This window comes from Haliaeetus albicilla, chromosome 1 (genome assembly GCF_947461875.1).
Source record: "Haliaeetus albicilla chromosome 1, bHalAlb1.1, whole genome shotgun sequence".
Lineage (NCBI taxonomy): Eukaryota > Metazoa > Chordata > Aves > Accipitriformes > Accipitridae > Haliaeetus > Haliaeetus albicilla.
This window is the reverse complement of record NC_091483.1, coordinates 65,322,571-65,341,165: the sequence shown is the minus strand read 5'-3', so window position 1 is coordinate 65,341,165 and position 18,595 is coordinate 65,322,571. Positions and strand designations below refer to the sequence as shown.

General features: G+C 43.0%; 1 protein-coding gene across 2 annotated transcripts in view; it reads right to left on the bottom strand.

The window, feature by feature from the left end:
- Positions 1-14,086, bottom strand: part of PPARGC1A (PPARG coactivator 1 alpha) — a 376,066-nt gene extending 361,980 nt beyond the window's left edge. The window contains exon 1 of one of the 2 annotated variants that reach the window (XR_011326224.1): positions 13,441-14,086. Coding sequence is in view for 1 of the 2 variants with exons in the window: in XM_069792605.1 (XP_069648706.1) it covers positions 13,441-13,527 (87 nt within the window). In the remaining variant the exon portion in view is untranslated. The remainder of the gene's footprint in view (positions 1-13,440) is intronic. The other variant, XM_069792605.1, reaches the window with a different exon arrangement.
- Positions 14,087-18,595: the final 4,509 nt, after the last annotated feature.

The following is an 18,595-nucleotide window of genomic DNA, read 5'->3' as shown; positions in this document are numbered from 1 at the left end:
AAAGCAAACAATGAGAATGATTAACTAGTACAGTAAGTATCAAAAGCTTTACTGAATACTTGATGCCTTCCTTTAGATAAATACTTAAATTTTGGAAAATATTTTGGTCAAACAAAAGTCAAACTCTAACCACAGTTTTCAATTCAATAGAGAGATAACTGGATAATAAGTAATGGCTGAATCACCTGGTCAAACTCTGTGGGTAAATCTGTGGCTTTACAAAATTGTATTATTCTCAACACCAAATCTCCTCCCTTTCCTCTACGCATGCAAATGTGAAATATGCAAATTACAAATACCATCAGCTCTTAAGATGATTCTTTAAAGACATCTTTAATTTGCTGTATATTTTACTGCTGAGGACAAGACAACTAAAGAATTTATCACCTTAGCTACCTTGGTTATATCATTTCATTCAGACAGTGTTATCTCCTTGTCTCCCACACAAGAGTCATGCTGTTATCAAAGTCTTTCTCACTAAACAATTATTTCCTTTTATGATTTCCTCTGGCTGGTCAAAGATAAGGGCTTACAGTGAGCTTGATTAGAGTTGCAAACAAATAAGAGTAATACTAGAGCAGACATAACTAAGCTGAAGTAATCAGCACTATTAATAACCTTTTGATTTCTAATCAAATACAGCTCTGACTTTTGCTGCCACTTTGCTTTCCATCTTCTAAACTACAAAAGAATTAATGTTTTTATAAAATATTTCTCAATATGCCAGCCCTTTTATTCTCTTGTTTGCTTTTTGTCTTGTACTTAAGAATTCTTCACTAAAAAAAAAAAAAAACTTCTATTAAAAAAAAAGGGATCTACATTTTATACTGCCTTCCTTGGTGGCAAGATTTAATTACCCATCATAGTATGAAATTTTGCATGGTTTCTTTTTAATCTAATAACATTCCTGAAGACAGTAAAATCGCATTTACTGATACGTGCATTAAAAAAAAAAAAACCAAAAGCAAAGCCCTAGCTTGAGACATACAACTGGGGCAAAAAACAGTTCATACAGTTAGTATCTGACAAAATTATATCAAAAAATAGGAACGTAACATGCTAAGGCCTCAGAAACTTGCACTGCAGGTAGCGCTGCCACATCCATTCTTCATCCTGGGCAACTACTAACCAAAAGGCAGTCATTCTGCTTAAGTAGTGGGCAATGCCCCTTACAGAAAACACCTAAAGCCACTGCCCTGTGCTTTTAGAACAGAAGTATATAATCTCCTCATTCTCTACAAATCTCTGCAAATAGGCAACGTATTCCTCCAAACATGCAAAGTTTTTCATCAAGACTCTCTAATAGGGAATGCATCCAAAGCACCAAGTATGTCCTACAGTTGACAGGATAGTTCAATCTGTTCATAGGAGAAGAAAAGTTCAGTGGTTTCATAGATACATATGTTTGTGGTCTCCACAAGGTGGGGTTTTTTTATATAATAGTCTCTCCATGATCTTTCCAAATACTCATTTTTTCCTACGGAAAAAAAATGCAAAATACATGTGTAAACAACCTTTTTTCTGTTTGCTTTTCTAGCTTATGGTTGTAGTAGTCTTAGAAAAGTTGAATGCTGCTCAATGAGTTTATAGTTCATGAAGGTTTAGTGATAATTCTAGAGACACTTCTGTATATCTGGGATTTTAGTGTGCAATACACTGTGCAGCCCTAGCAGATGCACAATGTGCGCAAGGAACAACATCCTTGTTTCAGGATGTTCTAAGGAACAGCTTTCCATTCATATGACACTTATTTGCAACAAGAGCAACAAAAATTAAACAAGTTGCTGCTGGTTTTTTTTAATCCTTTGCCATTTATTTTATGTAAAAATCAAGAACAAAACGAGTAAAAAAGAAATCACAAAACTAAGAGTTTCTTCACACAAAAAGCTCCCTTTTCCATAACAACTGTGTTGTGCCTACCAGCAGACTTACTGACAGACATCAATGTTAAAGGTACAAATCACTATGTTAAACAAAAAAGGGGAAAAGAATGTCTCAAACATGGCAAATATTTTCCAGAGTTTTCAACCTAGAGAATTCACTTCAGAGACAAAAGCCAAAGATGAAGAAAAACAAAACATTTAGTGAGACATGTGTGATGTGTTGGCCCTTTTGAAAAGACTGCAAGCTGCCTTAAAAAATGGACAAATAGCAATATTAATACTCAACATGCACAAAGATAAGCTAGTCACTTTTATTTGCCAGTTTTGTCTTAACTTTATTAGTTACCAATTTAAATAGTAAGTATTTCTTCTTTTCCTTATTAACATGGTTTTACGAGGTAACGAGGCAATGCGCAGGCTCTTTTTGTCATGGGTATGCCCAAAATTTTCCTTATAATGCTGTGTGTGTTGATAATCTGTCCAACTTCATGCTCATAAAAAAACATTTCTTTTCTAAAGGCATCCTTTAACCCCCTATTAAAAAGAAAAAATAAAGATGCAATTCATAAACCTCCCCTAATTAACTTTACTTCCCAAAAAAGCCACACATCTGTTTTCACAGCTGGAAATGATTCAACCATTGGTAACCAGAGAAAAGCTCCAGTGTGTTAAAATATTCTAGCCAAAAACTGGCACTCCAGCAAAGACAGCTACTATGCCAGCACAATCTGAGCAGCTGTTAGGACAACCTTTATTCATACTGAAAGGGCATGAGATATCCTGATGCTATTACTACTAAACCAGCAAATCTTATTGGAAAGACACCACTGGTTGAAAATGGACAATGCAAAAGCACAACATGCATTTTACCAATCAAGCAGATTATAATTATGTGAGAACAGTGATGTACAATAATCCACTCTCTACCCACTTTTCTACAACAGATTCTGCAGGGCTCAGCTTCTGGAAAAAAAAAATCCTTTGTAAATTATTTTTAATACAACTGTTATTATGAGTGTCAGAAAAATCAATTAACAATGCTGCCCTAACTCTTTAGAAAAAAAGGACTCAGATAAATAGAAAAAGATTATGCTATTTCTTTTACAGCATTATTTTTATGCTGAAAGTGACATCAAAGAGCCACAGCCCCCCCCCCCTTCCCCCCCCTTTCTTTTGGCTTAGACATCACACAAAGAGAAAGTATTCCTTTCACTGTTTCTTGTATAGCTGGAGCATCCAAGCTTCTGCACACTGTTATCACTTTCTGTCCTTGAATATGAATTATTTTAATCCTCCAGCAATTAACAGTCTTTTGGATGAAAATAAAAAAGGCTAGAAGTGCAACCTTACTTTTGTTTTGCTAATTTATTTGGTCAGTAGTTCATTTACTCATTGCTTCACATGGCTTAAAATATTTACGTGTGTGCATGTCCTACTTACAATCTTTTTTTTTTTACCATTACATGGTTTTAGTCCTCTTTTTTTTTTTTCTTTTTTCAAACCTTGCTTATGATCCAAAAGGAGTTTCCTGTCCTTAACTATCTTTCATGCATTGCTTTCTGTCACTGCACATAATTTTGCATTTTAATGCACTACCTATTCATTTCATCACAAGGCTTTTTGCTTGGGAGAAGAGGAGGAATCATCTTTTATTTGCAAATCCATTTAACAAAAAAAAGAGACTGAACTGCCAATGAACAATACTGTAAACATTACCAGGTTTCCTTGATCTCCTCATTGCTTTCTTGCTCCCACTGCTGTAATTACCATCAATACTTCTAACGTACTGAAAGTATGGCAAGTACTCGACAAACAAGAAGGAAGCAAAGTTCTCTGTCCTTAAGATAGAGCTGTCTATGGCACCAGTCCAACATACCACACGCTCATTTTAAACCTGTAAGCAGTTCCCTTGACTTCAAGCGTTTACAGTTGAGCAATTAAGTGGTCTGCTGGATCAAGGCCTAAGCAAACTATCAGCATACAGGGGTAGCAGACAGATATAATAAGAACCTTCATGAATAAAATCAAAGTTTAGCAGATACATCAAGTCACAATGTGCTGTTGGACTCAAGAAAAAAACCTGAAAACAAATGGTTGAAGTGAGTTATCTTGTTGGAGCGAGTTTCTACAATCCAAATATACCTCTGACATTGTGAATTGCTCAGTCCAGGGACCCCATGACGACTGTGGATACGTTTTATGAAGCCATGCACACATTTATAAAACCAAGTTCCAGCAGACCTTCAAGAATCATTACCACAACAGACACCCATTCTAAGCTTCAAAAAGCCTCACTGCAAATACACAGCATCATGACATTCACCTCCTGGCCCAGTCCAAGACAGTTTGTTCAGAAAGTTTAAAAAAAAAAAAAAAAGCCAAACAGACTTTTAGTCAAAATGAGAAAACAAGTACATTTGCACAACCAACAGCTGTCTCAAAAATAAAATTACAAGAAAGCTCCATCCTAAGCAATCAGCTCTATCGTCTCAAAGGAAAGCTCTAAGACTGAATACAGCATCCTGAATTGCAAGTTATGCTATTCCCATTTTATCATTCTTTTTTTTCCTCCTTGATTACTTCACTTGTAATGTTTGTTAGAGCGGATCAAATGAGAAATTACATCATTAGTCTTTTTTTAATTATTAGAAGAATAAAAAGCTATTGTTTATCTGATCTACAGACTGATCAAAGTATGGTAGCAGATACCAACCTAAAGAAACAAGCAACAGATGAATACAGTGAAATGCAGCAGTCAGGATGATGACTAGGTTTCGGTCAGCTTGTTCCATAGTTTTCCAAGCACAAAATAAGTTTATTCATTTTTAATAATGAGGCAACAATGGCTTTCAAGAGACCAGGTAGAGGAAAGCTTACATGATCTTCCTCAACAGGTTCATGACTTCATTAAGTAAAAGGAGAAAGTGTGGGGATAGCAAAAAGTGCTGGTTAGGAAAAGCAACCCAGCACACATCAAATCTAGCATCAATCATAAACAGAAAAAGGTGGTGGTAACAGTAAACAGGGAAAAGCTAAATTATGCAAAGGCTTTAGGAGGACAACAAGGAGTCTAAAATCCAAAACACTAAATGAGGCAAAGTATGGACTTTGATTTGTATTTTTAAATAAGGATAAGACAGAAGGTGGGGGCAATCAAGACAGTATGTTCAACTGGAGCTTATATTGCATACAGAATGGATAGATGGATGCAATGGGGTTACCAGGGAAGACTGTGAGAAAAAGGCTGCTGAATTCAGGTTGACAGGAGGTGATGTAGGTGGTAGCTTTATGGTCAGAGCTTTAGGGGACCAGAAATAAACATACATGCAAATCAGTATGTAGAAAATCATCAGAATTTAGGCAGCCTCCTTGAAAGGAAGGGGTTGGAAATGATGCTTGGATTATGTTCTTTAGCGATATGAAACAAGTCTCTGCAAGGGGAAGAGAATGAGTGGGATTCTGGACTGTTTCTCCCATTCATTTTGGCTGTGGACTAGTATTTTTCCAAGCATGAATAACTCTGTTTAATACAGAAACATATCATAGCAACTGACAGTGAGAACTTGTTTCGTGAAATTCAAACTAGTAGACTCATTAAAGTACAAGATATTACCTTCCCCTCCAATAGAGACTTAACAGCATTCACTCATTCAAGCAACTATAATAATGTCTCTTCCTCTTCTTTATCCTTCTAATAACCAGGACCTAGATCCTAAGTTCAGAAGTGGCAGAAAACTTCACATCACCTTCAGCAGGTTTTGGATACAGCCTACAACGCATACACTTCATTCTTCTCTCCTCTACAATTTCAATCTTGATCTACTAATTCCAGAACACTGTGAAGCTCTCTAATCATCATCAGTGTGATTTGTGGCTCAGTGCTCCCCTTCTGGAACATTTGTACAGGTGAATATGCATGAGTAAAGCTTCACACAAGGACTACAATGGCAATCTGCAGTTTAAAAAATGCATATATTATGTGGCATGTATTTTGTGAGGGGGGTGGTTAAATGTTCTATAAACAATTACTAAATTGTCAATGGATTCAATAAATGTTGTTTTAAAAAAAAAAAACTAATTATTTGTTACAATAACCAGTTACTATTGCCATTATGTATGTGAAGGTTTGTAAAATATTTCCATTTGAGAAGTAATTGATTCCATTTTTATCATTTGCTCAAGTTTATATGGTTGTTCACATCCAAAGAGATGATAACATCTATTTGCAGCAAATTATACATTATAATTCCTCATTCAAAAGCTGTAATGGAAAACAAAATGCTAATTTATGCTGTAAACGGAAGTACAGAATCATAATCACTCATTGTTAACATTAGGAACTAAATTGCTCTTGCAAATAATAAAATGGGTTAAAAATGTGGAGGCCTTTTGTGAGCCAAAGTACCAGCGCCTCTTACTCACTCATGTGTTGTATCACAAGTGATCAAACAAACCTTTTCTCTTCATGCCAACACAAACTACCCCTTTTTGAGGGAAAGAATAATGGTCTTATGATTGCGACACAAGGATGCATGTCAGGTGACCGTTCTACCCACGAGTCTCCAACGAGCTGGCCAAATATGGGCTTTCATGCGCTCTCTGCTAGGTAAACTCGGTATGTGCAGGGGCTGTCTACGCGAGCAAGTAATATGGAACTATGAGATTGGAAGAGCCAGACAGCTGGTGCTGAGGATCTGACATCTATACAATATGCTTCGCACCACGCACTTCAGGGTGTGGTCTGTTTGACTATTTAACTTCATCCGAGCTCTGGTCTCATTAGTTGAATGTCAATTTGTAGCTCAAGTGCACTAGGGGTACTCCTAGAACACATCTCCCAGTTCAGTTCTATCCAAAAGGAATTCCGTTAATTTGCAACAAGACCAATCTATAACACTAACCAAAGCACAGCAGATCTGGGATGAATGCAGCACACTCCTGCTCCCAAGAAAAGTGCTAGTGTAGGCACACCTCTCGTCATTTCAGGTCCCACTGAATTCAAATGGAACTGACAGTGCCCAATTTCTCCTTCCAAAATTAGGACCACAGTCTCACAAGTGCCATATCCAGAGTGAGAGCCACTCTGCTATTAACCTCTCTTCACCTTAGTTTTGCCTTTAGAGTAGAGACAATAACACACAGCTACTTAGCAGAAGCAGAATCTCAATGGCCATTTGTAGAAAATACTAAGTCTGAGACAAAAAGTATTGTAGAATTATTGGGTTTCCGTCCTTTTTAGCAATTTTACAGTCCTATAAGTTTTAAATGTACAAGGAGATTTGCTCACACAGCAAAGAAACACATCAGAGGAAATAAAAAACCCACCAACACATTAGGACTGTGCACCTGCTCTTCCACATTTCATTAAGCCTCAACACCTAAATGTACATCAGGTTCTCTCCTATGTGCATCCGTTGTGCTGGTATCCCTCAGTGATACCTTCTGGTCATGGCGAGACAAACAAGCATCCACACTGCCTCAGGAAAAAACATTAAAAAACCCATTAACTTTTGGTAAGTCGGATCAGATGATTGTAATCTAAATGATAAATGCCAGATAATATGTTAAAAAACATGTATCTATTTGTAAATAAGCTGCCATTTGTAAACAAGCCTCTCCTAGCTTACATTATATGCCTCAAATCCCTAAAAAATAGCTAATTTGCCAGCTTTTTTCAGTTGTAGTATTTAAAAAAATACAATTATGTTATCAAAAATTGAAAATTGCCTTTTAGGTGACCAAAAGAAAGTTCCACTGCTTCATGTAGTAAATCATTTTACTGCTGCCCTTTTATATTTAATACCCTTCTGCAGTACACATTTATCTCTACACTAGCAAAGTGTACTCATTGATTTCCTATGGTCTCTCTGGAAGAAGGTTCTGCTTCCCTGATGATGAGTACAAAGGGTGGATGACCCCATTCTCATTCCAATGCAAACCCTGCACTTTTACATTTCTGCTTAGACCACATGAACATTTGACCAGCAAAGAACTCCCTGCCCTCTTCCTACAGAACACATTGCTAGAACTACTGACATTTTCTCCTGAACACAACTGTATTTTTGAAAATCCCGTCTTATGTATAAAGCACTAAAATGCATTAGTTCATCACAGCCATGACTGTAACTTGCAATTTGCACATGAGCTTTTCTTCTGAACCAAGATACAAAAATAACATCTTGCCCATTTTCTGCATGTGCTTTAAACTCACGTTATTGTGCTCTACTGTACCACTATTTAGCTGTTGTGCTCTGGGGCATGAGGAAATGGTTTGTACCCAGTTTAAACTGTGCTTTTTTTGCCAGATGAGACTGCCATGAGAATACCCTTTTCAAAGTTATGGTGTTGAATGAATTAAGGCATTAATCTCTGAAAGAAAATCACGTTTAAGAAGATTTTTTTAAAAGTCTATTACCTGTTCTATTAAACTACATCTTCCTCATTATCCTATTGTTTATCTTTTGCTGGGATGCCAAGAAAACAGGCCTCTTCAGTTTCACTTTCATTTTTACTGTGTTCCATTTTCCCATCTTTGTCCACCAGCATGAAACACCCCTTGGATATAGAAAAGTCAGGAAAAATTTCAAATCCAAGATTAACTTCTGGTTTTTTTAATTACCAAGTCTCTTCTGTTAGTACTCAACCAGGATTTCTGCTTTTTCTTAACTAATTTAGTTTTGACAGTGTCCTTTTAATTTGCAGAGAAGTTACAGGCTCTGCTAAACTAAACCTGAAAGTTGAATGAGTTTTATTCCATTGGTTTTCACAGCCAAGTAATGTACAACTATCAGCTGAGTCTTTTTCCATTAAAGAAAAAGGTCTACAAAATCATAAAGTGTACTGCCCAATCTTCTGAAGAATGATAGAGTATCTCTCATTCAACATCCTCATACACATACATACTTAAGATGTGCTATACATGTGCAGTACATGAACACGCACTCATCTAGCACATTTCCAAACCTGCATAGACTCTGAGTTCTACTATTCAAATAAAAAAAAAAATTAAAAAAAAAAATCCAGAAACCATAGAAACAAAAATAAGTCATAAAGTCTCACAGGCTATGGACGAAAATAGAAATGGCCATTGGACTTACTCTAGTTAAAAGAAGAAAATGCATAAAAGTAATATACTACATTCAGTCCAGCTCCCCCAAAATACTGGCAGAAAGCTCTGACTGCATTGGGGTACTTTTGTCCCTGCATACGTAAAGACAAAGAGCCAAGCCACAAAGCTGGCTCTTAGCTTAATCTTTCAGTGAGTTACTTATATCGACAGAATACATTCCGTGAAAATATGCTGTATGAAGTACTAACATGTTTGAAATCACAGGACAAAGAGATGGTGCCAGGTAACAAGCCCTCAGCTGAGTGTTGCAGGGAAAAATCTCTGAAATAACGACAGTAATCAGGCAACATAATCTCATTTTACTTCTATACTGCAGGGATTTTCTTGAGGTCGAATTAAAATAAGTATCCAGATTTATGCCTTAGTCATAGGATTTCATTCATAAACTACATTTCAAATCATTTTCAAGCACTTCCCAACCATATAGATTAGTAACACAACAACGTATCCAGTTCTGGACTGGAGAGTGAAAAATAATTAATACAAATAATGCTGCCAGTTCAGCATGGACAGGTTATGCCCAAGAATATTACTGCTCTCGCAAGGCTGAATACCCCCTTTGCAGTACTTAGAAATAGCTGTTCCTTCCTCATGACTACTAATTAAGAAACAGATGTAAAGGGAATTTCAGTAAGCCAGAAGATACACTCAGGAAGTTTCCAGCGAATACATATGCACAAAATAAAGAACTAAAAGTAGAATGTTTATTGATAGTCTAAAAAAATGCAGATCACAGAATGAATCAACAGGAAATCTGCTGGATATTCCTTCACCTCAGGTTTACACACATTGGCAAGACAACGCAGGTAAGTTTATGCAACCACAATTCATAGTTCTCAGGATTTAAGTATACAAGCTTGTCTAGTCTAGAATTTAGCATAGTGGTTAAGTCCCTGTACTAAAAAAACTGTAAAAAAAAAGACAGCAAACTTCAGGTGAACAGTCAATCTTTTTGGAGTTCTCCTTAGTAATGCAAAGTCTTATTTGTAACTATTACAGAGCTTTATTTTCTGGAAGACTGTCTCCAAAATGCATTCAAAACAGACTTCATAAAGTTTCTAGACATATTTTTTCTGATACAAGCTTTTCTGTGATGCACTTTGGAATTTAATATGCAAAGGAAAAAGTTCCTTCCAAGAATATTACCAACAAATCACGCATATAATCTTGTGCTTAAATATGAACAGCAATAATGCATCAAAAATATAGAAGTCGAAACACATCTCTCAACCTTCCTGACTGATAAAGCAAATGTCCTACCTCTGCTTTCAAAACTGTCAGATAGTACATTATGCTTCTAGAAGAAAACACTGTTCTCTTTAACCTGACTGGTTCAATTATTAAGTCTTATTTTGATTACTTATACTCTCATTAAAGTCTTGAGATGCCAGGAAAAGATTCTTTTAGTAAGCTATGGCTGAACCGCTATTGATATTATACAAGGGATCCTTTTACCTCGTACTAGATGTTGAGAGTGCATCATATTGATCTAGGAATAAAAAACTATTTTTCCAGTAGTCAACCCATCTTCTCATCTCAGCACTTTGTTTTAAAGTTTTTCTGTTTGCTGTTTGGTTTTAAACAGAGTATACAAAACAAATTCTATTTCAGCTACGTTGCTATATTTAGCAAGAAGAAATGGTTTGCAAGCTTTTTTTTTTTTTGGCTGCAATTCAGGTAAAAACAAACAAACATGAATATGGCTGACTGTCAAATTTAAGCCAACTCTGCCTTTTTAAGTGTTAAAACTTGTAAGAAAAATCTATTTGCAGTAAAATCCCATATTCATTTTGATTTCATATTCAGACTAACATCTACTGCTAGTCCTCAGCTGGTGAATTTGACTGATGTAAATGCTAACGTAATACGCAAAAGATGAAAATAGAAAGGAGCCTTGAGCACCAGAAAGAATATGTATCTTAAAAATTCTTCTCGTCTTCACCCTGGAAAGTCTTGCAAGTTCATCTGTTCCCGTTGTAATGCTATATAATGATTACACCTTCTCCTTCTAAACTCCTTTCCTAATCACGCATATTTAATTCAACTTTGTGTATATATCCTACAGCTTATATAGTCCTTCTATAAATAGACCTTCTGCATCCTGAATTATCTCCCCCGTTTTCCCTTAGATACAGTTCAACATTGTTATTTAGAATAGATCAACTCTGGATTTGCCCGCAATTCCTCCTGCTTGCATTGTGGTACGGGCTTGTTCTCCTGAAAAGAAATGTTAAGGGAACCTATCATTTCACAATGCCATTCTTTCGCCACAGAATGAAACTAACTTTAGGTAAAGGAACTGGTTTAAACCTGATTTTATTGTCTGCGTTCCTAACCCTTTTCCTCCTCTGACGGTTTCAAAGGAGTCCTCGTACGACTGCCTGCCTTTCACACCAGGCACAAGCCCTCCCTAAATCTCAGTTACCCGCGCGGACTCGTACGTAGCAGGATAATAACGTGCGGTTCTCTGCTCACAGAAGCACACCGGCGCCGGCGTGTGCTCTCGGTACGTGCGGAGACACACACGCCAGCCCGGGCTCAGCAGCACCGGCCACCCCAAGCCACCGCTCGCGGCAAGCGCCGAGCAAACTTGCGCCGCAGCCACCCCCGGGCGCTCGGGCACGCCGCGCTGCCGCGGACCGGGGCCGTGAAGCATTCGGGCAGCCCGCCCCGAGCGCCGGCTCTCAGGCGGCGCCCTGCCCCGGCCCTGTCAGCCGCGGGCGGCCGCCACCCCCGCGCACCTGCCGCCCTCCCGCCCCGCCAGGCGCGGGGCCACCGGCGACACCTGACGCCTTCATCGAGCCAGAGGGGCTCCGGCGCCCGCGGGAGACAGCGATGCCGCGGCGGCTCCGGGTTCGATACGCGCCTCTGCGTGTGCCTGTTCCCCACGCGAACCCCCGCCTCGCTCCCTGCCGGGAAGGCTCTCCCCCTGACCGGGGCGGCGAACTGGGCAGGCAGCTTCACCCAGCACGAGCTGCCTTCCCAGGCGGGCCCGGCGAGCCGCCGCTCGCACCCGGGACGCCAGAGATCGGCATTTATTCGGCGGCCTCCGGGGACGAGCCGGTTGTCGGGGCTCCGGGGCCCCACCGCGACGGCCCGGCGCTGGAAGTCCGCCGGCCGGCAGGCTGCTCCGCCGGAGGAGGGGCCCGGCTCCCCGCCGCTCGCTGTTACGAACTCCCGGAGGCAGGGAGGAGCGCGCGGCTTCTCGATCCCTCGCCGTGAGGTGTAACCTTAAACTGGCAACCGCTAGTTTGGGGATTTCAGTTTCCTGGAGACCGGGGCTGTGGGCTGCGCGTTCTTCCATGAGCTCAGCGGGGCTCTACCCCCCGCAGGGAGGCGACCCCCCCCCCCCACCACCACCACCACCACCCCCGGAGCCCCCCGTCGCCTCAGGGGCCGCGGGCGGCTCTCCCGCCCCCGCGCGGGCACCGCCGCCTCCACAGCTCGGGGGTGCCGTCCACCTGCTCCGCAAGCCCGCTTCCCCCCGCTGCCCAACTTTTCCCGTCACGCCAGCACCAGAAACCCCCTTCCACACGCACGCACGCACGCACACACCGATGTAGTTTATAAATGACAGTTGCCTGTAGACTTTCACCAGACAAGCAGCGGGGGCAGCAGACTACAACAGTTATTTAATTAAAGACGTTTTGGAGGCTCCCAGAATAGCTCTCTACCTCTGAGGCGCGATTTCTGGTTTCTCCCCACGCTCCCTCGCCAGCCACCCACCCGCCCCCCGCGGCCCGAGCCACGGCGCGGGCGGGAGAGACCGACGCGGCCGGAGGAGCCGGCGTTATCCGGCTGCGCGCTCTGCATTGCACAGTCATCAAAGTTAAGTACGGGGGGGTGGGGGGGGCTGAATCAGGAGAGACGGGTAAGCCGAACTCTTTCCACCTAGGCAGGATCCGAAATGACGGGGTTGGATGCATATGCAGCCATTTCTGAGGGAGAGGGGAACGGGCTGGGGGGGTGTCCCTCTCGCACCGAGCCTGTCACTCGCACGCCTCCTCCCCCCGCCCCGGCAAACTCGTCTGGCTGCCCTCAGCGGGGACCCCCATGCGCGGAGGACGGCGGCCAGCGGAGCCCAGGGGGAGGCTCGGGGACGCTTCGCTCGAGTTGCCTTGTTGTGCCCCGAGTTGCTCGCGGGTAACGCGCAGCCCTCCACGCACTAGGGCTCCCGCTCCTCAGCCCTCCTCCCGCTCCTCTTCTCACCGGAGGGGCGGAGGCGGAGGGAAGGGGGCTGAAAGGCACAGGGAGAAAGGCTCTTTTCTCTCAATTCTCTCCTCGGCTGACCGCCCCCCGCCCCCCCGACGCTGAACAGAAACACTTCCAGACCCTTCCTGCACACACTGGCACCACCTTCGCGTCCCCCGAGGAGCCCGGCGGGCGCAGCGGCGGCGAGCGCGCCTCGCAGCACCGGCCACCTCTTACCTGGTTGTAGGAGGTCTCCCAGGAGGAGGTGTAGTTGTAAAAGAAGGAGGAGAAGCAAGCGTCTTCTGACAGCCCGCAGCCAGCCATCCTCCGGGCGCAAAACCTCTTCGGGAAGGCAGGCAGCAGCCTTCGCAAACTCTTGCCTCTTGCGCGATCGCTGCTGCTGCTGCTGCTGCCGCCGCCGCTGCCGCCGCCGCCGCCGGTGCTGCCACCGCGGAGTGTGCCGACAGCTTCGCCCTGGCGGCGGCTTGCGCGGTGCGTGCGGGAGGGAGCGTGCGGGCGCGAGCGAGGCTGGCTGGAGGAGCGGGTAACGCGTGTGTGTGTGTGTCTGCGTGCGTCTGTTTGTGGAGGCACTGAGGCGCCGGAGCCGGCGTCACGTGCGCGCGCTCACTCCGCCGCCGCCGCCGCCGCCGCCGCCGGCGGGGACGGGCTGTGGTACGGACCCCGGCACTGAATCACCAGCGCCAGGCGACCTCTCCATCCCCACCCACCCCCGTCCCTGCTCGGCAGCGCAGCCTGCGCAGGGAAACAAGGGGGCGCTTGCAGGACCTGCGACCGCACCGCGGCGGGGAAGGAGCGGGCAAGTGGCGACGCGCGTCCTCCCCCGCCGCGCCGGGGCAGCGCCGCCGCGGGCGGGCCCGCCCTCCCGGCCGCGGCCCGGCCTCCCCCGCCCCGCCCCGCCCCGCCCCGCGCCGCACCGCCCCGCGCCTGAAAAGTTGGGGCTCGGCTTCCAGCGTGCGCCCCGAGGCCCGCGAGGGGCGTGCGGGCACCGGCGTGACCCCGGCGCCGCAGCCCGGGCCGGGCCGCCCCGCCCCGCCCCGCGGCGGGCGCCTGAGGTGGAGGGGGCGGGGCGCCGCCTCCCGCCCGCCCGCGGGAAACTTCGCCTCAGAGTCGCCAGCGGGTCCCCGTCTTGTCAGGTACGGTTTCCCTCCCTTTTTCCTTTTCGGGGGGTATTTTCCTCAGCACCCCGTTTTCAAGGAGCGGGAGAAAAACGGAAATTTTTTTTTTTTTTTTTTGGTGAAGCGTGTGAGCGCTCACAGAAGTGGCAGGGGCGACGTGACTTCCCTGCCGCCCGTGCCGGTGCGCCCAGCCGCCGGCTCCTGACGCGGCCCTGCTGGCAACGCCGCCCTGCAACGGCGACCCGGATCAGCAGGGAACCCTCCCGGTCCTAAGGAAAAGTAAAACGGGCGGCCCACGGGCCGTCGCCAAATCGTTCGTCGGACACACTGCAGCCACACTGAATGTAACGATTTTACAGGGTTTGCCGAGCAATTAGCGGAAATAGATTGGGTTACGTTGCCCGTGTTCCTTCAGTATTCCTTACCCTAACTGCATATACCCAGCACCTCGCGCACGGTCCTCTGACGAGGGGAACGTTTTCCTCATCAACTGACATTGATCTCACAAAACTCAGAGAACTATAAATGGAAAGCAAATAATGGAGGTGGTAGTTCTTTTTCAGAACAATTGTTCTAGTTCATATAAAAATACATGGTTTTCATTAAAAAAATTACTATTTTTGCTTCCAGATCATAACTGGGAAGGCCAGTGGTTTGTTGGGCAGCAACCAGCACAGTCGTAACAGCCCATAGCCATCAATGGAAAAGACTAGAGACAGTTTTCTGCCACAACTCTGATCAAAGGCCCACTGAAGCTCCTCACTCCCCTCACCTGATATTTAAAGGAAGAAACCACCATTTAGTAATGGAATCCTTTGACCATTCTATTTGTTGAGGAAATCTTGTTTTCTTCAGTCTCCAAATGGGGCATGAGCGTGGAATGCCATGAAACACACCTGAGTGTAGTAGAAACTCGGCTTTTTTATGTGAGTTAACTTTGTCGGAATGAAGGCTTGCCAAGAAGAGCTGAATTCATCATCCAGAGGAGCCTCTGTGACAGGCAGCTCTGTTCCATACGAGGTCAAAGAGCCTTTCATCCTGCCCTAAACCAAGTAAAAATACAGCAGGAAGGTTCCCAGCAACAGAATATGGAAACTACATCAGAAGCAAGGTGTTCACTATGTCCACAATGATTTGTTTCTCGAATTGCTTCAGTATGTTCCATCAGAGACTTCAGCCTGTTAAGGCTGCTCATCAGTGGCCCACAAAACTTTGTGTAGTTTAAGAATTTATTTCAATTTTTCAGACAGCAACAATTAAGGCATAAAATTCCTTTCTACTTCACCATCCTTCCTGAATTGTTTTCTCTTCTCTCTGAGGCGTCAGTGTTCAAAACATCTCGATTCTAAAATTTTAAGCAACTTGACATTGCATGTTTCATCTTCATATTAAGTGTTAGTATATTCCATCCTGACTCTCTACTCCAGCATAGCCTGACCTCTGAGCTATGTGTTCTCTTCAGGTAAAGTTTGCACTATAAAATTCTATGCTTTGAACCAAAGTTCCTACATTTTGAACTGAAAATCCTACAGTTTGGACTCTTCTTCCTCTTCTTTCTTTTTTGTTTTTCTGTTCCTCTTTTTTTTTTTTCCTAATACCTGATGTATTTATATGCTTCAGTAGGTGGCATTTACCCTACTTCCTCTCCTCTAGTGACAGATACTATCTGCCCCTCCAATGCAATGTTCTATAAAAGTCTCAAGACAGATTATGGATTCTTAAATGTTTGCGGTTTTTCTTATCTTTTTCCTTCAAACATTGTTCCTCATCCTGCTGTTAACCATTTGCTCTAGCTCTCTTCATTTGAAGTTCCGAGAGTTGCCCCTGGGGGACCCATCACTGGTAGGAGGTTAAGCTTAACTGCACAGTGATCAGTTACTAATGGAGATCCAGCTGTAGTCTTTTCTTATAGCTGTGAACTACTCAGAACCTATTCAAAGCCTCTGCAGAGCACACTTCTGCTGGCAGCAAAACAAGATCTGAAAACTTATTTATAGCATTATGTATTGCTTCTCCAGACCATTTGTAGATGTTTTCAGTCAACCAGCCATTACTGAAATGGCTAATAATCTATTTGTCTATCACATGATTTAGCACACTAACATCATTGTTGCTGTGATGTTGGTGATGAAGCAAAAAACCTTTGGGTGTTGCTTCTATTACTAGAAGTGTGTAACCAAACGTAGTAAAATCCACAAACAACCATTGTCTAATACCCCATCCCAGTGTGCCAACAGCTCCATAGAAAAGATGCTACAGTGTATTCAGTCCTCGGGGCAGGAAGGAGTAAAGTGGAGATAAAATAAAATAAACTCTTGTAAGGAACTTGGAGCAAATGGATTGGTGAGGGGTGGAAGAAACAGGAAAATCCAGGAAATGTTTGAATAACAAAAGTAACCTCAGGATAACCATTAATACTCCATCTGTGCTGAAAGAAAGAGGCCTGGTGCAGGTAGAACAGAAAAAAAATTACTCAAATCTCTTCAGAGACACACACAGCATAATACTGCAGTTAGGATTTGCCTCAATACTAGGTAAAGGATAGCAAAGCAGCTAGAAAGGCATCTTGTTAAATGAAGTCTAGAATTTAATTTGGTTTGCTCTTTGCTTCCATGATTTCAGCTTAAAGACTTTCAAAGTCTATTAAATGAACTAGAAACTGGTTTGGGGGTTGGGGGGGGGACGGACAGGGAGGAGGTGGTGTTGAGGTTTTTTACCTGCAAAGCCTGTCTGGTATGGGAATCAGGTGAATCAGGGTGAAGCTTTCAAATTGAGGCTGGTCCTGTATTCTCACAGACAGCACATCCTCATTCCCCTGAGGCTGGTGCAGAGACAAGACTAAGGCCAGGGACTGCTGTTTTAGCCAATAATAGATCTGGTATCACCAAGTGCCAAGTTTTGGGAGAGACCTCTCAAAGAGTAAACACACCCCATTGTTGCAAGCAAAAGCCAGAGCATCATGAATGCATCTCTCATTTTCTTTACTCAGAGTGATCTCTTGAGAAATTCCCTGAAAAGCAAGGCTTCTAGAGGCCTTTGGTTTGAGAAGCATATGGAGGATTTGAGGTGGAAAAGACATTCATCTTCAACTTCTGTGTTGCATGTAAGCAGACAGATTTGTATCAGAACAGTCCCAAGGGGATCAGGATTCAGCTCAGATGTAGCCTCTAAATTAAGATTCTACAACAAAGTAATACTCCATGGCTGTACATTTTTAGGCATTTTAGTGTCCCTCCAATAATCAGTGTAGCATCTAAACTGAGCGCTGTGGCCCCCACTATTTTTAAAGCTTGCAATCATAAATACCTCAAAATGTTCTATGGGAACTATTCTTTTATTCACTGTTGTCACCTTTTTTTTTTCAAGTTTTCAGCATTAGCAGACACATGTAACTTTTTTTATTCCTTACTTTACTAGACTTCATTAGTTGAAAATCCCTTCTCACAGGGCAAAAGCCTGTAATATCTGATATTCTGAAATAAAATTAGAAGCTGTCCCTGTATCTTATTTGCAGGTGAAAAAAAAGACTATTTCTACTTAGTCTATTCATAAGTGCATAAAAGCCTTTTAAAGTCAATTAAGAGAGTCCATAAAAATTGAAGAGGAAAGGCTTTAAAAGTCCACTGATAGGTTTTCTATTAGGCTAATACTTTAAAGCTTCCTTAGCACCTTCCATCAAATGATTTCATTTTGCTTTATGAACACCGCTGGAGCTAGGTATTACATCCTTTTAATATTTGAGGAGATCAACAGTTTAAGTACCAGACCCTTGGAAAAGTCAAGCAACATTGTTAGACAATGTTTATAAAAGCAATTAGCCCCAGAGGAGCAAAAACCTACTTAGAGCAGAAATAAGTGGAGATTCCAGAGTGTTTAGGTTTCTATTTAACTTTCAAGATAACTCGTGTCTCTAATACAAAAATCTAAGATTAGACATAACTGAGAATGAAACCACTGGTGGATGAGAACACAGCAACTGCAGTCACCTTTAAAACGTCATTTCAGTGTTCTGCTTTTTTTCGTTGGCTTCTCACTGTATTCTAGCTAAAATCCAGATGGCTGTTTTTTCACCTTCACGTGGCTAGACAGCCCAGTTCCAAGCTACCTGAGACCTGGAGTTTCCAGAACAGCTTCTGCCCACTGGATTCATCAGCCTCAACCACAAAAACTACATGAGCAGATTTTCCAATACTAGGGTAACATCAAGATTAATCGAAATACAGCTTTTCTAGAGTACCCCAGAATACCACTCCCAA